Source organism: Acipenser ruthenus, chromosome 2 (assembly GCF_902713425.1).
Source record: "Acipenser ruthenus chromosome 2, fAciRut3.2 maternal haplotype, whole genome shotgun sequence".
NCBI lineage: Eukaryota > Metazoa > Chordata > Actinopteri > Acipenseriformes > Acipenseridae > Acipenser > Acipenser ruthenus.
Window position 1 is genome coordinate 29,600 of NC_081190.1, and position 22,306 is coordinate 51,905.

Here is a 22,306-nt window from a genome sequence, read left to right on the forward strand (position 1 = left end):
TTGAATTCCTGTTATAATTGACGTGGTCTCTTAACTACAGTATGACTCCCCAGCACAGCGTTATAAAGAGGGAGCCCTGTATCTCTGAACAAAGCTCTCTCACCCTGGACCTGCTCCAGACATGCTACACCTGCAGTACTGTAAGTGTGTCACTGCTGGGATTGCACAGGGGGGTCTAATTGGGTAAAGTCTTACTAAAACACATACAATGCATTTTATTTGTAAAAGTATTTTAATTCAAGCAGAAAGTCAATAAAAGAAGTTGCTGTGCGATTCTGACTTCCACACAGGGTTTTAATATTTGCCAGGCTGATCACTGAATTTAGATACATCTTGATGTGGGTAGATGGGATTGAATGTAGAGCCAGGAAACAATGCGGGTCCTCAAGCTGCTTTCTTTTTGTGTAATGGCTCCGTCCCACCCTTAGACAATACTTTACACTGCAGAGCCTGCCAAAGTTGAAATATGAAGGATAAAGTCAGCGGTGGTGAGTAATGATTGCACAGTGCTGAGAGCAAACTGGACAGGAACATTCTCAAAATGTATCCAGCGAGCAAAAGGGTAACTCCTGTGTTTAAACAGGGCTTGAATTTCCTTGAAGGTGGTGATGAAGCCTGCACTGTGTAAACTGTGTTTCTCACTCTGAGCAATCCAGAGAGATGAACCAATTAGCCTGGACAGAACTTTCACCTTCCTGATCAGTAAATGGTCATGCTTGCCTGTGCTTAGCTATCCCATCACTAGGGTTTTACCAGACTAAGTTACTAAACTTTGTTTTAGTGCAGTAGAGCTTCACTTTGGTCATTCATTCGTTCAGTGTATATCCTGGCTTCTGATGAGAGAAAGGGAGAATAAATGCAGGGCTGTGGAAACCGCAAACCATGATGTCATTTTCAATTGAAGTTGTATTATTTGTTATTTTGTAACAAACAATACAATAAACTGGACATTGATTATTTCACAGGAAGCAAACCACCTCCAAGTGGTTACAAAACGATCGACAGAGAAGGGTTATTATGTGGCAGCATAACTGATATAAAACAGAGTTGAACTTAAAATGGTTTTAACATGCATGCGTATTACTGGAAGTGTCTAAACAAGACAAAATGACTGCAAAGTTATGCATAGGAATATCTGACTGATTAATCAAGCACACGTCACTGAGGAAGGCCTGATTATCAACCCACTGGTTCCCAGCACTAATAGCAATTACATCTCAAGGAGGCTGTGTAGTCCAGTGGTTAAAAAAAGGGCTTGTAACCAGGAGGTCCCCGGTTCAAATCCCACCTCAGCCACTGACTCATTGTGTGACCCTGAGCAAGTCACTTAACTTGCTCCGTCTTTCGGGTGAGACGAAATTGTAAGTGACTCTGCAGCTGATGCATAGTTCACACACCCTAGTCTGTGTAAGTCACCTTGGATAAAGGCGTCTGCTAAATAAACAAATAATAATAATAATAATAACAAGAGGACGCATTGACTAGTGCGTTAAACAGACTGTATCCACTCTGACCGTGGTAACCTCTTCGTACACAAATGTGCTCTGCAGTAGATTGGATGAGGATCTCATGGGTGCAGTTGTGTGAGCCCGTTCCTGATGGAGTCCACACAGCTGGGTATTCAGAAAGGGTGGAAATGTACAGCATGTCAGTGACTTGCCAAAGATAAAGGTGAATAAAGAAGGGTGAGTGATGGGTGTCTGAGTGGGTTATCGTGGGCCAGTGATCAGATATATTACAGTGGTTATGTCATTGGAAATCAGTGCACATCACGCAATGTGACAATGTAAAAAAACAGAATTCTGTAACAACTACAGCACACTGCCTCCCAGTCCCTCAGCTCTAACCGTTAGACCACACTGCTTCCCAGCACCTCAGCTCTAACCACTAGACCACACTGCCTCCCAGCCCCTCAGCTCTAACCACTAGACCACACTGCCTCCCAGTCCCTCAGCTCTAACCACTAGACCACACTGCCCCCCAGTCCCTCAGCTCTAACCACTAGACCACACTGCCTCCCAGCCCCTCAGCTCTAACCACTAGACTAGACCACACTGCCTCCCTTCCATTCTCTCAGCTCTAACCACTAGACCACACTGCCTCCCAGTCCCTCAGCTCTAACCACTAGACCACACTGCCTCCCAGTTCCTCAGCTCTAACCAATAGACCACACTGCCTCCCAGTCTCTCAGCTCTAACCACTAGACCACACTGCCTCCCAGTCCCTCAGCTCTAACCACTAGACCACACTGCCTCCCAGTCCCTCAGCTCTAACCACTAGACTAGACCACACTGCCTCTCAGTCCCTCAGCTCTAACCACTAGACCACACTGCCTCCCAGTCCCTCAGCTCTAACCACTAGACCACACTGCTTCCCAGTTCCTCAGCTCTAACCAATAGACCACACTGCCTCCCAGTCTCTCAGCTCTAACCACTAGACCACACTCCCTCCCAGTCCCTCAGCTCTAACCACTAGACCACATTGCATGCCTTCTATTCTCTCAACTCTAACCAGTAGACCACACTATCTCCCAGTTCCCCAGCTCTAACCACTAGACCACACTGCCTGCCTCCCAGTTCCTCAGGGGAAAACTACAAACATAGAAAAACATACAGTACTGTGCAAAAGTTTTAGGCAGGTGTGAAAAAATGCTGTAAAGTAAGAATGCTTTCAAAAATAGACATGTTAATAGATTATATTTATCAATTAACTAAATGCAAAGTGAGTGAACAGAGAAAAATCTAAATCAAATCCATATTTGGTGTGACCACCCTTTGTCTTCAAAACAGCATCAATTCTTCTAGGTACACTTGCACAAAGTCAGGGATTTTGTAGGCATATAGTCAGGTGTATGATTAAACAATTATACCAAACAGGTGCTAATGATCATCAATTCAATATGTAGGTTGAAACACAATCATTAACTGAAACAGAAACAGCTGTGTAGGAGGAATAAAACTGGGTGAGGAACAGCCAAACTCAGCTAACAAGGTGAGGTTGCTGAAGACAGTTTACTGTCAAAAGTCATACACCATGGCAAGACTGAGCACAGCAACAAGACACAAGGTAGTTATACTGCATCAGCAAGGTCTCTCCCAGGCAGAAATTTCAAGGCAGACAGGGGTTTCCAGATGTGCTGTCCAAGCTCTTTTGAAGAAGCACAAAGAAACTGGCAACGTTGAGGACCGTAGACGCAGTGGTCGGCCAAGGAAACGTACTGCAGCAGATGAATGACACATCATGCTTACTTCCCTTCGCAATCAGAAGATGTCCAGCAGTGCCATCAGCTCAGAATTGGCAGAAAACAGTGGGACCCTGGTACACCCATCTACTGTCCGCAAATGGAGTTGGGGATTTGGTCAGAATTAATGGTCTCCTCAATGCTGAGAAGTACAGGCAGATACTTATCCATCATGCAATACCATCAGGGAGGCATCTGATTGGCCCCAAATTTATTCTGCACCATGACAACGACCCCAAACATACAGCGAAAGTCATTAAGAACTATCTTCAGCGTAAAGAAGAACAAGGAGTCCTGGAAGTGATGGTATGGCCCCCACAGAGCCCTGATCTCAACATCATCGAGTCTGTCTGGGATTACATGAAGAGAGAGAAGCAACTGGGGCTGCCTAAATCCACAGAAGAACTGTGGTTAGTTCTCCAAGATGTTTGGGCCAACCTACCTGCCGAGTTCCTTCAAAAACTGTGTGCAAGTGTACCTAGAAGAATTGATGCTGTTTTGAAGGCAAAGGGTGGTCACACCAAATATTGATTTGATGTAGATTTTTCTTCTGTTCACTCACTTTGCATTTTGTTAATTGATAAATATAAACTATTAACATGTCTATTTTTGAAAGCATTCTTACTTTACAGTATTTTTTCACACCTGCCTAAAACTTTTGCACAGTACAGTATATTTTTAGCTGTGGTACTGTAATTGCAAGTATGTTAATTGCAAAGATGAACTAAGCATAGAGGTTTATGGAGAGTATAATTTGCTGCAGATCAATACTTGTCTGCTGTAATTGAAATGAAGGTGCTCAGGTGCTGAAGTGCAATCAGACAGCAGTGGGAAAGTGGTTATTGTGAATAAATATGACCTCCAATTAATTCCGCAGTTTTGGCGTGAGAGGAAATCAGCCTGAACTTAAACAAACATGGTTGTTGACAGTCATTGACCCAGGGGCCATGGGCTAACAGTGCCGGGGGGGTCGATAGCTTATTTCCTCTTGCCGTGTTTGTTAATTAAAAGATCAGAGCGGAGGTCCACCGTGCCGGATTGTCGGGGATCGCTCTCTCAGTCCGCTCTGTGTGTTTTATTGGATTGCTCACTCAGAGTCATGTTAGCAGGCAGGTCCACGCTCTCTCCTGTCTGGAGCTGACAATGTACCGGAATAGCAGCAGAACAGGATCACAGCCGTGTTTATACAGGGAACCAGCATGTAGCGCACAAGTGCACATAGTGTACAATGGAAACTTCTGTTTCTTGCAATGTTAGATACAAAGCACCAGAGTGGTAAATGTTTTTTAACCTCTCAATTTTACCTGTACAGCAATACCTCATTCAAGTTTACCACAGTCATTTCGCAAAGTAATTGATCAGTTTTCCCATGCTTTATGTACTATGCATTTACCATAGTTTAACTATAGTAGACCCAATCAATACAGGGTTCATTGGGTCAACAGCGGTTCAGTATTTCAGCACATAGAGAGGGTGCCTGAGTGTTGAATTTAAATTTGAAAGCACTTCGTAAAGTGCGTTGCATTTATGTCTAAATGCTTTAATAGCACATATACAGTGCCTTGCGAAAGTATTCGGCCCCCTTGAACTTTGCGACCTTTTGCCACATTTCAGGCTTCAAACATAAAGATATGAAACTGTAATTTTTTGCGAAGAATCAACAACAAGTGGGACACAATCATGAAGTGGAACGAAATTTATTGGATATTTCAAACTTTTTTAACAAATAAAAAACTGAAAAATTGGGCGTGCAAAATTATTCAGCCCCCTTAAGTTAATACTTTGTAGCGCCACCTTTTGCTGCGATTACAGCTGTAAGTCGCTTGGGGTATGTCTCTATCAGTTTTGCACATCGAGAGACTGAAATTTTTGCCCATTCCTCCTTGCAAAACAGCTCAAGCTCAGTGAGGTTGGATGGAGAGCATTTGTGAACAGCAGTTTTCAGTTCTTTCCACAGATTCTCGATTGGATTCAGGTCTGGACTTTGACTTGGCCATTCTAACACCTGGATATGTTTATTTGTGAACCATTCCATTGTAGATTTTGCTTTATGTTTTGGATCATTGTCTTGTTGGAAGACAAATCTCCGTCCCAGTCTCAGGTCTTTTGCAGACTCCATCAGGTTTTCTTCCAGAATGGTCCTGTATTTGGCTCCATCCATCTTCCCATCAATTTTAACCATCTTCCCTGTCCCTGCTGAAGAAAAGCAGGCCCAAACCATGATGCTGCCACCACCATGTTTGACAGTGGGGATGGTGTGTTCAGGGTGATGAGCTGTGTTGCTTTTACGCCAAACATAATGTTTTGCATTGTTGCCAAAAAGTTCGATTTTGGTTTCATCTGACCAGAGCACCTTCTTCCACATGTTTGGTGTGTCTCCCAGGTGGCTTGTGGCAAACTGTAAACAACACTTTTTATGGATATCTTTAAGAAATGGCTTTCTTCTTGCCACTCTTCCATAAAGGCCAGATTTGTGCAGTATACGACTGATTGTTGTCCTATGGACAGAGTCTCCCACCTCAGCTGTAGATCTCTGCAGTTCATCCAGAGTGATCATGGGCCTCTTGGCTGCATCTCTGATCAGTCTTCTCCTTGTATGAGCTGAAAGTTTAGAGGGACGGCCAGGTCTTGGTAGATTTGCAGTGGTCTGATACTCCTTCCATTTCAATATTATCGCTTGCACAGTGCTCCTTGGGATGTTTAAAGCTTGGGAAATCTTTTTGTTTCCAAATCCGGCTTTAAACTTCTCCACAACAGTATCTCGGACCTGCCTGGTGTGTTCCTTGTTCTTCATAATGCTCTCTGCACTTTAAACGGGCCTCTGAGACTATCACAGTGCAGGTGCATTTATACAGAGACTTGATTACACACAGGTGGATTCTATTTATCATCATTAGTCATTTAGGTCAACATTGGATCATTCAGAGATCCTCACTGAACTTCTGGAGAGAGTTTGCTGCACTGAAAGTAAAGGGGCTGAATAATTTTGCACGCCCAATTTTTCAGTTTTTTATTTGTTAAAAAAGTTTGAAATATCCAATAAATTTCGTTCCACTTCATGATTGTGTCCCACTTCTTGTTGATTCTTCACAAAAAATTACAGTTTCATATCTTTATGTTTGAAGCCTGAAATGTGGCAAAAGGTCGCAAAGTTCAAGGGGGCCGAATACTTTCGCAAGGCACTGTATGTGTGTAATACATTTTTGAATATATATATATATTGATGGCCTAAGCTTTATCGGTAACTCCGAGCTTTGGCAGATGTGCCACTGTCTCAGCTTGTGATATCTGATCACTACCTCATGAGAATCAGGAGTACAATAAAGATGAGCGACGCAGACATTATGAACAGCAGCTGATTCGTTAATGTTTGGAATAAATGTATTACTGTACTGTTATTATATCTTATTGAGTATGCAATGTTTCGGTCTCTCTTTGTGTCAGTGCTTGTACTATTGAGATGTACCTGTGCTGGCCCTGGCTAGTAAATGAAAATTGGCTCAGCTGACCCCATTCCTCTCTACGGGTCCCGGGTTAGGAGTTTAAGAACAGCGAGTCTGAACAAAGCTTTACTGGTTCTGTTTTGTTACTGAGATTTCTGCACCAAGCCTTATTGTAATTAATCAACTGTATGTGTCCAGACACATAACCATCGCAACATGTAAAAGCTATATTTAAAAACACCGGACCACCTTTAAATGACCATTCAAAAAAAAAAAAAAGACCCCATTCCTTTTCAGACTGGTCCAAACTCCTAACGATGAGGTTGTTCAATTGTTCCAAAGACTCCCTTTTAAACCAGGCTCTGCAGCATTGTGCACAAGAGGAAACAGTGCAAGCAAGTCCATTTATTGTGTGCATAAAGAATTCAACAGACCCATTGTCTTAATGCCTTCTCGTGTAAAAGCTGGACTCTCCCTCGCCACTAGAAACACACCGTCCACTGACCTGTCTTCATGGCTCCCTTTAAGAATATTGGCACTCAATTTAAAAATGAATTAGCCGCAGCCTAGATGGCTGTCCCTGGGTTTCAATCAGCATTCAGGGGCAATACAGAGGTGCAGGCTGTCCTTCACTGCAACCTCCTATCTCAGCAGGTTTAATAATTTTCCACTCGAACAATGGGAACACACACCCTTTCTTTCATTATTAAGGACTATCATGGAGAGTCAGGGTCCTTCTCCAGCTATATAAAGTCTGAGTGATGTGTGCAAACTATTCCTTTTCAGAAATCTGCACGAGATAAATCGGTTTCCCCTCAAATCATTATGCTCACAATTCTGACCAAGTCATATTTCAGTGGGCAAGGCTGGGCCTGGTCAGTGCTTGGACTGGACAATCAAGGGCAGCAGGAAGTGATGTAAGCCACAAGGGGGCACTCGCTCTCACTTCCTCGGAGGAGAGTGCAGCTGGCATGGTGCTGGAGGGCACGTGCTGTAGGAGGTGCTGCCATTTCAGTGAGTCTTTAAACAGTCTGTCCTACTGAATCCCATTTTAAGTGCATCGATTTGAGTGGAAACAGCTCTGCACAGCACAGCACAGTATAATAGTATTAGTATAACATAACTGGACACTGTGCTGGATACTCGTTCCTTAAAGTGCTCCTTCTTTCTCAGTTTCAATGCTGTAACTTCAACAAAAAACATTTCTAAGTGATCTGCCTGAGGTGGACTATTTCACACCCCACACCCTTCTTAGTTTAGAACACAAATGCTTTAGTAATTCCCAAATCAATTGTGAAACATCGAATCTGATTATACAAGATTAACCAGGATTACAACTAAACTGAACAGGTCAAAGGTTCAAACTGCCTCAGTCTCACAAGAAGATGGATAGATATACACAGCTATGGCCAAAAGTTTTGCATCACCTAGAATTTTACATTATATATATATAGATCTTTCATTTAACATCACGTAATCAAAGATACTACAAAATAATATTGCAAAACTCTACCAGAAGCCATAATAGTAGTACAATATTTCATGTCATTGTTTCATTAAGTATATGGAAAGCGGAATGTAATTCAATACGTTAATGTAACATTACTCAACAGGTTTCATGCAACTTCATGAAGGAAAATTACTTCATTATATAGGGCGATGCACAGCTGTAGATAGACAGATACAGTAGATATATAGATACAAATACATACAAAAAATGAGCTGCGGGCAAATTGTCTTATTTTAATACAAAGAAATCACAGAAAGTGATAAAGAGCTGAGGTGCATGCGTGGTTTCTGTGAGGACTGAGCAACAGAAGATCAAAGCTGGGGAGTATTACCCTGCACCAGCCGCCCACACTGTTGGCTCTAACAAGCTGGGAAACGGTACACTTTGAGGAAGTTACGCTGAATCTAAGAAATGACCACTGAGTCAGCGAGGAAGATGACAAAATCTCAAGCATTTTTATTAGAGGTTGAAACAGTATTTCACTTAGAAAGGCCGTTTGGCACTTTATTTATTTACTTTTTAAAAACTTTTGATTAACAAAAACATGAAACAAAAAATGATTAAATAAAAAAAACATGAAGAAAACATCTAAAAATCAAAATGGTCCCGGCCGATTATTATATATTTCTTTCAAAAACAAAAGACAAACTTATGAATAAAAATATAAATAAAACTTTATACAAAAAAGATTTAAAAGCCTAAGAATCGGTAAATACTCTGGGAAAGTGCTGGAGAGACACTGTTGCAACTCATAATTATGTCAGTGAGGGCTGTGACAAAACTAGAACTAGACCCCCCCCTCCCAAAAAAAAAAAAAAAAAAAAAGAGAAACCAAGCGAAGCCAGAAACACCTCCCTGGAGGTGTTGTGTTATTGCCCATCCCAGGGCACTCGCTGTCCTTCTGAACCTACTGTGTGATTTGTGTCGTTCTGGCTTCAAGGTATCCATGAGGGGAAATCGCTGCAGCTTTTATAAATTGGTGTTTAGTATACAAGGCTGACAGTTTTATTAACACGATGGACAATTTTTTGGCAAATTGATCCAGCGATGTGCTTAAAATGTTCTAGAGCACCCACCCCATATCCATGTTCTAGAGCATTTGTCCAGACACAGGGTGTTCTAGAGTACGAAGTCCAATAAGAGATGTGGTAGAAACAGGTTTCTGTATTTGGTTATTCTGCAATACAATACAATGCACAGTTACAATGTCCAGGACGTATTCTATCAGCATCCTCGCAGAGTGCAGGTCACCTGAAGAGGCCTGTGATACGGAGCTGTTAAGAGACGTGATCTCTTCATGAAGAGGCCTGTGATACAGAGCTGTTAAGAGACGTGATCTCTTCATGAAGAGGTCTGTGATACAGAGCTGTTAAGAGACGTGATCTCTTCATGAAGAGGCCTGTGATACGGAGCTGTTAAGAGACGTGTGATCTCTTCATGAAGAGGCCTGTGATACGGAGCTGTTAAGAGACGTGTGATCTCTTCATGAAGAGGCCTGTGATACAGAGCTGTTAAGAGACATGATCTCTTCATGAAGAGGCCTGTGATACAGAGCTGTTAAGAGACATGATCTCTTCATGAAGAGGCCTGTGATACAGAGCTGTTAAGAGACATGTGATCTCTTCATGAAGAGGCCTGTGATACAGAGCTGTTAAGAGACATGTGATCTCTTCATGAAGAGGCCTGTGATACAGAGCTGTTAAGAGACGTGTGATCTCTTCATGAAGAGGCCTGTGATACAGAGCTGTTAAGAGACGTGTGATCTCTTCATGAAGAGGCCTGTGATACAGAGCTGTTAAGAGACGTGTGATCTCTTCATGAAGAGGCCTGTGATACAGAGCTGTTAAGAGACGTGATCTCTTCATGAAGAGGTCTGTGATACAGAGCTGTTAAGAGACGTGTGATCTCTTCATGAAGAGGCCTGTGATACAGAGCTGTTAAGAGACATGTGATCTCTTCATGAAGAGGCCTGTGATACAGAGCTGTTAAGAGACGTGTGATCTCTTCATGAAGAGGCCTGTGATACAGAGCTGTTAAGAGACGTGTGATCTCTTCATGAAGAGGCCTGTGATACAGAGCTGTTAAGAGACGTGTGATCTCTTCATGAAGAGGCCTGTGATACAGAGCTGTTAAGAGACGTGATCTCTTCATGAAGAGGTCTGTGATACAGAGCTGTTAAGAGACGTGTGATCTCTTCATGAAGAGGCCTGTGATACAGAGCTGTTAAGAGACGTGATCTCTTCATGAAGAGGTCTGTGATACAGAGCTGTTAAGAGACGTGTGATCTCTTCATGAAGAGGCCTGTGATACAGAGCTGTTAAGAGACGTGTGATCTCTTCATGAAGAGGCCTGTGATACAGAGCTGTTAAGAGACGTGTGATCTCTTCATGAAGAGGCCTGTGATACAGAGCTGTTAAGAGACGTGTGATCTCTTCATGAAGAGGCCTGATACGGAGCTGTTAAGAGACGTGTGATATCTTCAAGGTTTTTGATTTCTCAAGAAAGATGGAGAGATGCTTGTAAACGGCAGTTTGGCCGACAGATCTGCATCGCTCCTTCTGATTTCCGCGCGCCGGACTGAGATAAGAGTACACAGCCACTGGAGCACTGCTCATACACGGGTACAATCACAGGCAAGAACCCCACCCCCCCCAAAAAACACTAGAGAACGCCCCCTCCAAACACTAGAGAACGCCCCCTCCAAACACTAGAGAACGCCCCCTCCAAACACTAGAGAACGCCCCCTCCAAACACTAGAGAACCCCCCTCCAAACACTAGAGAACGCCCCCTCCAAACACTAGAGAACGCCCCCTCCAAACACTAGAGAACGCCCCCTCCAAACACTAGAGAACGCCCCCTCCAAACACTAGAGAACCCCCCTCCAAACACTAGAGAACGCCCCCTCCAAACACTAGAGAACGCCCCTCCAAACACTAGAGAACGCCCCCTCCAAACACTAGAGAACGCCCCCTCCAAACACTAGAGAACCCCCCCTCCAAACACTAGAGAACGCCCCCTCCAAACACTAGAGAACCCCCCTCCAAACACTAGAGAACCCCCCCTCCAAACCATCCAGAATAAAACTCAGCAACCAGCTCACTGCTTACTAGGTTTACTAAAATATGAAAGCTATGAACCAATGAGATGCTTCATTGCTGGGTGTGTGTGTGTGTGTGTGTGTCTCAGTGTGTGTGTGTGTGTGTGTCTCAGTGTGTGTGTGTGTGTCTCAGTGTGTGTGTCTGTGTGTGTGTGTGTGTCTGTGTGTCTCAGTGTGTGTGTGTGTGTGTGTCTCAGTGTGTGTGTGTGTGTGTCTCAGTGTGTGTGTGTGTGTGTGTGTGTGTGTGTGTGTGTGTGTGTGTGTGTGTGAGGCAAAGCTGAACACGGCATTTTAACATTCTGTTTATCATTACAACTACAATTACAATACAAAACACCTCACAGGTTTAAAACAACAACAGATTTGTTACCGGATTCTTGTATTGCCTCTTTTGAAAGACACAACAAATTGACCAATCACAAGCCGTAACTGTGACAGTTCTATCCCTCTTTGGAATTGCTGCTTTAGACTATGAAAACAAACACAAATAAAAAGTTAAAAGGTAGAACATGGCCACCGACTGATTTGCATTTTATTGTTTAAAAAAAAAAAAAAAACACAGAAAACATTTCCAACATTTTTAAGCATGCAGACAAGCATCGCCTGATCTCTGGCTCAGGAGGGAGTGCATGTTAAAAGTTAGCGTCGGTATTCAAAAGAACGTTAGCTAGCATCGGGCACTGTCGCACTGATCAGTGTTATTTTCACACACCACCATTTTTAAAACAGCAACAATGGTGCCCTCTAGAGGAGCCCTGTGACACTGCTGTCAATATCTGCCAGACATTCATTGATAGTTCATGGTACATACTGATCCTGCAGACACTCAAAAGAGATACATTCACAAAGGACAAAATTGGTAAAGAAATCAATTAAAATCATTTGCAATTGGTAAAAACAAAAGAAAAGTTAAAACTGCACTTCAAAAATACTGGTCCTGTTTTCTAGTAGTAGAGTTCTTTACTCACATTAAGCAGTAACTGAAGAAACGCTGTTTTTTAAAAAAATAATAATAATAATAATTACAAATGGAAAAAAAACCCCAAACACTACAAAATACTTTTAAAAAACAAAACAAAAACATCTGGCCCCAGAAAAAAGGGGTCGTGGAATGTCAGCTTTCCTCTTGGAGATGCGTTGTGGGGTAAGGAGCTGTATACGTCGCAGTCATCGCTGCTGTTCTGATCTCTGAAGTTTGGTCTGTGCTCCGCTTGTTGTGATCCGGTCCATGGATAGAACAAACAAGGTCCAGATTGAGCTGTCAAAATGAACTGGCCCCCGACTTGTGTTAAACTGCAGTTGGACTGCAGTCAAATCTGGTCGTACAGCAGACACCTCCTCGGATTGGGATCATTTGGCCCTGGATTGGAATGATTCTTAGATTATGGAGAATAGACCCTACACTCTGAGAATAAAGGGCTGCATTTACAGTCATTGTCTTGCTAAAGTTCTCTCTGACAAAACTCTGGGTAACAGTTTCACCAGCGCATCGCTTCCTAGATAAAGACTGATTTGAATTGAAGTCCTGGATTTTGGAAAGGCTGGAAGGGAAAAAGTTCAACCGAGCCAGAAGCTGAGCAGCTCGGTGTCCCGGAACGCATGTTCAATGTGTCTGCCACAGACCCGCATTCCTTCCCACAATGCAACCCTGCTCTATTTGAAATGAATGTACGGTATGAGGAAACCCGCTCCCAGGTTGTGGAAAGGGGGGAGATTGCTATCAGGCAGCAATGTTCCATTGGATTGTAGTTTTGAGGTGGATGCAGTTGAGACATCGTTCTGCAGTGCGGGTCGACTCCAGCAAGGCAAAGCGCTTATAGTGTAAACTAAAAACAGTGCGACTCCCCCAGCAGTGAAGAGATCTCATATTAAAATGAAAATCAAGATGACTCCAACCCCCCCATAATAAAACTGTTCTTTGTCCCCTTTCTCCTCCTCTTTAAAAGTTCAAAAAGACTATCTATATATATATATATATATATATCTATATATAATATGCTAAGTCTATGCTACATATAAAATCCCCAGCTAATATTAAAGCTTACTGTACCAGCTTCTTAAATCAACAGGAGTATATACACAGGTTCGGGTATATTAACAAATACAATATTACAAAATATTCAAGGCATCTCTCTAGTCCGCGAGCGGGCGTGTCCGTCCGTCCGTCTGTCTACTTGAAGTTGGCGTAGTCAGAAAAGGCATCGATGTACTCCTGCACCACCTTGTAACAGAATTCATACTGCTCCTGAAAGGGAAACAGGCAATGCACTTCATGAAATACTTCAGCACAGAATTCATACTGCTCCTGAAAGGGAAACAGGCAATGCACTTCATGAAATACTTCAGCACAGAATTCATACTGCTCCTGAAAGGGAAACAGGCAATGCACTTCATGAAATACTTCAGCACTAATTACACAAAGATATTCACAGCCTATTTACAAAACATTCACCACAGTCTGCACCACTTATTTTGGAACAGTACAAACAAACTGCTAACGGTACAGAACCTTCAAAAACAAGTTATCTGGTTTGTTTATCTGAAGCTTTGTAATATCAATCTATGCAGCTCTGCAGTGTTGAGTTGTCTTTCCTATAAACCTGTATACAGCTCTGCAGTGTTGTGTGGAAGTATCTTTCACATAGAGCTCTACTGCTCTGCAGTGTTTGATGTACGAGGAGCCAATCAATTATAAACATGTTTAAGCAACAGAAGATTTGAATGCTGTCACTGTTTAGATTACTGATGCTACCTTTGCTTTGTGTCCAGAGAGGGGGCTGCAGTCTAGGTCATGAGAACCGCAAGCCACACGGAATCTAAAAAACTACACGGCACCCAAGAGCCTCTGATTGCAGAGCTGCATCTCATTAACGCTGGAAATAAATGGGTTCCAACGACCTGCTTCTCCTCTCAAAGCAAGGCATATATGTGGTTTAGGACTGATCTGAACGAAGTGAACCCCTGACAAACAGTAAAGGCTTGGTTACCAGTGTTTGGACCATGTGTGGTCTCTGCAGTCGAAGGCTCTTCACAGTCTGAAAGACGTCCAGGATCCCCTCTGCTTTCACCCTCTCCAGCACAGTGCTCAGGGCACAGAAGGTACCGGTGCGGCCCGCGCCAGCACTGAGAGGAGACAAGAGGGCTAACAATCTTAATCACTGTACACAGGTTACAGTAGACAGAGAGGACAGACACACTGTACACAGGTTACAGTACAGACAGGACAGACACACTGTACACAGGTTACAGTACAGACAGAGAGGACAGACACACTGTACACAGGTTACAGTGCAGACGGACAGGACAGACACACTGTACACAGGTTACAGTACAGACGGAGAGGACAGACACACTGTACACAGGTTACAGTACAGACAGAGAGGACAGACACACTGTACACAGGTTACAGTACAGACGGACAGGACAGACACACTGTACACAGGTTACAGTACAGACGGACAGGACAGACACACTGTACTGGGGAACCAGCACTGAGGCAACAAGAGCTGTTAGAATCAATAACACACAGAGCCTGCATCAGCATAAGGTCAGTATTGCTCTGTACAGCCCTGCAGTGCACAATGATGGGGTGGACAGTATTGCTCTGTACAGCACTTCAGTGCACAATGATGGGGTGGTGAGTATTGCTCTGTACAGACCTGCAGTGCACAGTGAAGGGGTGGTCAGTATTGCTCTGTACAGCCCTGCAGTGCACAGTGAAGGGGTGGTCAGTATTGCTCTGTACAGCCCTGCAGTACACAGTGAAGGGGTGGTGAGTATTGCTCTGTACAGATCTGCAGTGCACAGTGAAGGGGTGCTCAGTATTGCTCTGTACAGCCCTGCAGTGCACAGTGAAGGGGGTGGTCAGTATTGCTCTGTACAGCCCTGCAGTACACAGTGAAGGGGTGGTGAGTATTGCTCTGTACAGACCTGCAGTGCACAGTGAAGGGGTGGTTGCCAGACTGCTGCTGCTGTTTCTGGACGGCTGCGATCAGGTTGATCATCCCCTTGCCGTCTGCAGGGATCCCCACCTCCGGCCAGCCGTGGAAATGGAACTGACGCACCAGCCGGCTCTTATTCTCCTGCAGAGAGACAGACAGAGACTCTGGTTACACACAGACCGCACTAGGGTAAAATACACTGTAGAATATTGTGGCTGTAGGCTCAGTACCCAGCTCATCGGGGGCTGGGGTCCTCGGTGGTGTTTGGGGGGGTTCAGGGGTGTCAGGGTTACTCACTCGGTTGTTGGATACGAGCAGGTCCCTCACGGTGTAGCTCTCGCTCTCCTCCTCCTTCTTCAGCTCTATGGTGATGTCACCGCAGCTCAGAGTGCTCTCCGAGGGCCAGTACTGCACACACTTCTCCTGTGTGCAGCCAAGCACCAGCATGCAAAACAAGACAAAACTGTCAGCAACACAGGGGGCTCCCGAGTGGCGCATCCAGTAAAAGCACTTGCGTAGAGTGCAGGATGCGTCCTATAGTCTGGACGTCGCAAGTTCGAGTCCAGGCTATTCCTTTGCCGACCGAGGATGGGAGCTCCCAGGGGGCGGCGCTCAATTGGCCGTGCGTCGCCCGGGGGCAGGGAGGGTTAGGTCAGCCAGGGTGTCCTCGGCTCACCGCGCACCAGCGACCCCTGTACTCTGGCCGGGCGCCTGTGGGCTTGCCTCTAAGCTGCCCGAGAGCTGCGTTGTCCTCCGACGCTGTAGCTCTTGGGTGGCTGCATGGTGAGTCCGCAGTGTGAAAAAAAGCGGTCGGCTGACGGCACACGCTTCGGAGGACAGTGTGTGTTCGTCTTTGCACTCCCGAGTCAGCGCAGGGGTGGTGGCGGTGAGCTGAGCATAATAAAATAATTGGCCATTCCAAATTGTGAGAAAATAAAATAATTGGCAACGACTAAATTTATGAAAAAACAAAACAAAAAAAACAGTCAGCAACACATGCGATAAAGTAAACCATTCAAAAACAGTACAAAAAGGAAATAGCAACATTAAAGTATTGAATCTTTACAGTTTGAATGAATGTCCTGCCGCCTTCTCTGTGCTGCAGGTCGAGTTTTACAATTACAAAAAAAAAGCTCAAATTCAATATCAAATGTTTCGACGAGAAGACATTGAAAAAAGTGTTTGTCCTTGAATTAGTCTTTCTTTTAGTAATAAATTCAGCACTATTGGGTGTTTAAATGTTATGGATGATCAAGTCTAACAATACACAACACTTTCAGTTGGCTGTGGTGCTGTTAATTCAGGTGATGGTCATGTGGTGCTGTTAATAGAGCCGATGGCTCACTGCCAGTGTGATCAGCAGCCTGCCTCCTGCACCTGCCGCCCCCTCACCTGTCCTCGCTCCTCCAGCTCCGTCAGCATGACGATGGAGCACGACTTCCACTCCCAGATCATCCTCCAGAAATCCTCAATGGTGTGCTGGAGAGGACCCTGACTGGCAATGTAAGAGTCCTTCTGCCTGTAGCCCTGAGACAGTGAGGCACAGACAGGGGTTAGGCAACGAGGCACAGACAGGGGTTAGGCAACGAGGCACAGACAGGGGTTAGGCAACGAGACAGAGACACAGACAGGGGTTAGGCAACGAGACAGAGACACAGACAGGGGTTAGGCAACGAGACAGTGACACAGACAGGAGTTAGGCAACGAGACACAGACGGGTTAGACAACGAGACACAGACAGGGGTTAGACAACGAGACACAGACAGGGGTTAGGCAACGAGACAGAGACACAGACAGTGGATAGACAACGAGACAGTGACACAGACAGGGGTTAGGCAACGAGACACAGACAGGGGTTAGGCAACGAGGCACAGACAGGGGTTAGGCAACGAGGCACAGACAGGGGTTAGGCAACGAGGCACAGACAGGGGTTAGGCAACGAGGCACAGACAGGGGTTAGGCAACGAGGCACAGACAGGGGTTAGGCAACGAGGCACAGACAGGGGTTAGGCAACGAGGCACAGACAGGGGTTAGGCAACGAGGCACAGACAGGGGTTAGGCAACGAGGCACAGACAGGGGTTAGGCAACGAGGCACAGACAGGGGTTAGGCAACGAGACACAGACAGGGGTTAGGCAACGAGACAGTGAGACAGACAGGGGTTAGACAACGAGACAGTGAGACAGACAGGGGTTAGACAATGAGGCACAGACGGGTTAGACAACGAGACAGTGAGACACAGACAGGGGTCAGACAACAAGACACAGACAGGGGTCAGACAACGAGACAGAGGCAGACAGACAGACAGCATGGTGTTTCTCAACTGTAAGAGAACGTTCTGCCTCAGAACTACCATCTGTCCATTCTGAACTTCCCTAGAAACTCACTGAATTTGAGCACTTTTTATACAGTTCTTCAGTGCATGCAATGCTGCTTTTCTTTTTAAGCTCCGCACTAAACTCACTGAAACAAGTACTGTGCCCTCCAGGGCATGCCCAGCCTCGCTAAAGCAGCACACTCACATCAATGAAGGAGGCGTTGACATAGTCTGTGTACTCCTCTCCTCTCTTCACCGGGATGATCACGCGGTTAAACTCGTCTGCAAACAGAACAGCAGCAGCAGGGTTACTCACAGGTTTACATCCCAACACAAACAGGTCTGCCGCCTCACTATCCCACGAGAAGTAGTTAGAATTCTGAATTGCCAGAGTCACACAATAAATAAGACATCAAGTCTTAAAGGGAATTATCTCGAAGTAAAACAGACCACAATACTACAATACATCTTGGCAGAGTGCGTCACTATAAACTTTAAAAAAACATGGGGTTTTCCTGGATAAATATATTTTCATACCGCAATCTTTTTAATGTTTAACCTGATAAACAGCCTTAAACATTAGAAATCACTGCATGCTCAGTAGCAATACATGAATACATTCCAACATCCAACAGCATCATACTGCAAGTCTGTTTCAGTAAAATATTCAGACACAAAGTATTACACCTTTTAAGTAACAGTATTAAAAAATGACTCCAGTATCACATGACTAGGTCTCGACACCCCTATTGTGTTCAGCTATCTTAACCCTTTGCGGTCCTATGTCGGACCTGGTCCGACATTGCAATTATTCCTATCAGGTCCATTGTCGGACCCTGTCCGACATCATCAAAAAAACGCAAAAAACGGGTTTCTAGTCGTTTTTTCTCCGGAAAAAGTCGAAAAAACCATTCAATGGCCGAGTGGAAGCGACAGGAGCCGAGACAAGTTGAAAAAAATAAATAAATAAAAGGGCGTATCTCATAAATAGTCATACATGGCCCTGGCATCAGATAACGGGGCGGTCATAAGGAAACAAGCTGGCTGATACTGCATCAGCGCTCAGAGAACATCACGGACATTTGCAGAGCTTTTTTGAGATGTTATAGTAATAATGACTTGGATTGCATTATTGAGGAGTTTGGTGATAAAACGAGTGATCAGGAGATGATTGATCGGTATGTACGACTATTATTATTATTATTTATTTCTTACACAGGTGAAAGCGATAGCGAACGAAAGGGTGGGGTGGGGCTGGAGATGCCTAGTGAGTGCTTTGTTGATATGCAGGGCCTTTTAAACCCGTTTGACTGTGGAAAAAAATACTTTTAAACAGCGCGTCTAAAATTAACTGCGCGTGTGAAAATAAATTGGACCTGACGTGCCTGACACGCACTTAATAAATGGACTGCAGAGGGTTAATCTAGTGAGTAAAGAGTGCCGTTACTGGTTAGAAAATGCCCTAAACGAGCTGTCATTGCTGCACGCAGAGCACTCACAGGGGATGATCTGCAGCACGCGGTTCTTCTTCATGTTGGCCGGCAGGTTGCCCGTCCTCATCTTGTCGTTCTGGATCTTTATCGACGTCAGCTTCTGAAAGGGAATCAGGAGGAGCTGCGGTGAGAACAACTCAACGCAACACTGCGGCTTCAGCTCGCCACGTCCTAGACATCCAAGCGCTGCAGTCCAGGGTATGTGTGTGTGGAAGTTCTGTCACTATGCACAGCAGCACAGGTTCTGGTTTGCCTGGTCCGAGCTCTCCAGTGCATGTGGTTTATATTCCCCCCTGTGCTACACCTCTGTCCTTTCAGCAGATACACCAGCTTCACAGGCACGGGGCAGCATGGACTCCACAATGCCAGGAGCGGAGTTACTTAGAACAGCTGTCTGCAGACACCAGACAGTGCAACAGCTGTACTCCCTGACCAAGTTCCAAGCACAAGAAAGTCATGGTACAGGGGGTACGATGGTGTCTCGGACACAGGACTGGATAACGTCTGGATAGGGGTTATGAGTGGGGCTGGGGTTCTGGTATTTATTGCAAAGGTCAAGTAATTGAAAGAGGACAAACAGCGTATGCACTCCATGTCTCATTCATGCAGTGCATTGATCAGGATCGAAAGGTGATAGTGGAGAGAAAACAAAAGAAAAGGGCTGCATTGTAAACACTAGTAGTCTCAATACACTCACACACTAGGGACTAAATTCCCATGCAGTTCAGAATTGATCTAAACCTGGTCTTTCATTCCCCTCACCTAGGAGAGGGATGGGCAGCCCCCTCCCAGTCCAACCCTCCCAGCGTCTCACCTTGAACTCTGCCTCCAGGCCGCTGCAGGTGGTCCCGGGGGTCTTGTTGTAGAGTTTCTGCAGGTGTGTCTCCAGCGAAGTCACTTCCAGCTCGGTGTCTCCGTACAGGTAGTGCTCCAGCATAGCCTGGTAGATAAACACGTACTGCATCTGTGTGAGAGGGAGGGAGAGAGACCATATTCAATACAGTGTGGGTAACTGGGGATCTGGGAGACGGTACTTTCAATACTCTGTGTGTGTGTGTGTGTGTGTGTGTGTGTGTGTGTGTGTGTGTGTGTGTGTGTGTGTGTGTGTGTGTGTGTGCGCGAGTGACACCATACTGAATACAGCCTTGACAACTAGGGATATGAAAGAACAGCATGTTCAATAAAGTACAATATACACGAATGGCCAAAAAATGTGAATGGTCTGCTACCGAAGTCCACGGCATTGTTTGAAAGGAATCAGTCGCATCTTGTCCAGCGATTTTGGCCAATCAGTGTACAGCTTTGGCCAAAAGTTTTGCATCACCCTATAGAGTGAACTCATTTTGCTTCATAAAGTTGAATGAAACCAGTTAAATAATCTCATGTTAACATATTGAAATACATACTGCTTTGCGGTTTTCCATATACTTAACAAAAAAGTCACATTTCAATTTGTCATATTTTGAAATAAAACAAAAAAATACTGTACTACTATTATGGCTTCCAGGAAACTTTTACGACATCATTTTGTAGTTTCTTTGATTGCATGATGTTAAATATAATTTTTTTTAAAAATTTTTAATTTAGGTGATGCAAAACCTTTGGCCACAGCTGTATATCTTGAAGCTGACACCCTGGGATCCTTCAAGAAGCTGCTTGATGAGATTCTGGGATCAATAAGCTACTAACAACCAAACGAGCAAGATGGGCTGAATGGCCTCCCCTCGTTTGTAAACTTTCCTATGTTCTTATGTTCTTAACAGGAGTTTGAATCAGACCCCTGGTAAGTCTGCTCAGAATGAACCGATTCTCATCACAGCATGAACAAATCCCACAAGTCTGTGGGCTTACTAATGGAGTTGTTCATGCAGCTATAAGATAGGACAACTTATTTAACAAACTCTTGACCATTTCAATGATACTCAATTGAAGGTAGTTCTGAAAGCCAGGACAGAGTTCTCTGTCTGAGCTCACACTCACATCAGTCTGAACCATCTGACAGCGCTGTGCCCGAATCCTCGTCACGAAGCCGAACACGTCCACCTTGCGCTCTGATGTCATCATGTCCAGCATGGCGTCGATCACGATGAAGGTGCCTGTCCGTCCGACGCCAGCGCTGAAACACAGGAGTGATAATGATGTACAGTGCAGTGGAATGATTACATGACATAACAGCGAGTCCAAAACCGTGCCGACAGCACCGCGAAGGACATTACAGTGACTGCACATAACAGCTCTACAACATCACCGTGAAGGACATTACAGTGACTGCACATAACAGCGCTACGACATCACTGCGACAGACATTACAGTGACTGCACATAACAGCTCTACAACATCACCGTGAAGGACATTACAGTGACTGCACATAACAGCGCTACGACATCACTGCGACAGACATTACAGTGACTGCACATAACAGCGCTACGACATCACCGCGAAGGACATTACAGGGACTGCACATAACAGCGCTACGACATCACCGCGAAGGACATTACAGGGACTGCACATAACAGCGCTACGACATCACCGCGAAGGACATTACAGGGACTGCACATAACAGCGCTACGACATCACCGCGAAGGACATTACAGGGACTGCACATAACAGCGCTACGACATCACCACGAAGGACATTACAGGGACTGCACATAATAGCGCTACGACATCACCGCAACGGACATTACAGGGACTGCACATAACAGCGCTACGACATCACTGCGACAGACATTACAGCACAGACCACTACAGCTCTACAACATCACCGTGAAGGACATTACAGTGACTGCACATAACAGCGCTACGACACCACTGCGACAGACATTACAGTGACTGCACATAACAGCGCTACGACATCACCGCGAAGGACATTACAGGGACTGCACATAACAGCGCTACGACATCACCGCGAAGGACATTACAGGGACTGCACATAACAGCGCTACGACATCACCGCGAAGGACATTACAGGGACTGCACATAACAGCGCTACGACATCACCACGAAGGACATTACAGGGACTGCACATAATAGCGCTACGACATCACCGCAACGGACATTACAGGGACTGCACATAACAGCGCTACGACATCACTGCGACAGACATTACAGCACAGACCACTACAGCGCTACGACATCACCGTGATGGACATTACCAGTAGGGGCACGGAGTAACCAATGAGTAACAGGATATGAACGGTTAAGAATAGAGGTTGAAGGAACTGAATCTGAATCAAAGTTAAGGACCCAACTTCACAGAGTTCC

The 22,306-nt window shown here is 44.9% G+C and overlaps 1 protein-coding gene across 1 annotated transcript in view; it reads right to left on the reverse strand.

Annotated features, from left to right (window-relative positions):
- Window positions 1-11,782: 11,782 nt before the first annotated feature.
- Window positions 11,783-22,306, reverse strand: part of LOC131697401 (receptor-type tyrosine-protein phosphatase alpha-like) — a 78,169-nt gene continuing 67,645 nt past the window's right edge. The window contains exons 15-23 of the mRNA XM_058985667.1: window positions 21,024-21,159; window positions 19,858-20,007; window positions 19,050-19,143; window positions 17,756-17,832; window positions 16,626-16,760; window positions 15,531-15,656; window positions 15,223-15,374; window positions 14,280-14,415; window positions 11,783-13,537 (exon numbers count right to left, since the gene is read on the reverse strand). Coding sequence (XP_058841650.1) covers window positions 13,463-13,537; window positions 14,280-14,415; window positions 15,223-15,374; window positions 15,531-15,656; window positions 16,626-16,760; window positions 17,756-17,832; window positions 19,050-19,143; window positions 19,858-20,007; window positions 21,024-21,159 — 1,081 coding nt within the window. The 3' untranslated portion in view covers window positions 11,783-13,462. The remainder of the gene's footprint in view (window positions 13,538-14,279; window positions 14,416-15,222; window positions 15,375-15,530; window positions 15,657-16,625; window positions 16,761-17,755; window positions 17,833-19,049; window positions 19,144-19,857; window positions 20,008-21,023; window positions 21,160-22,306) is intronic.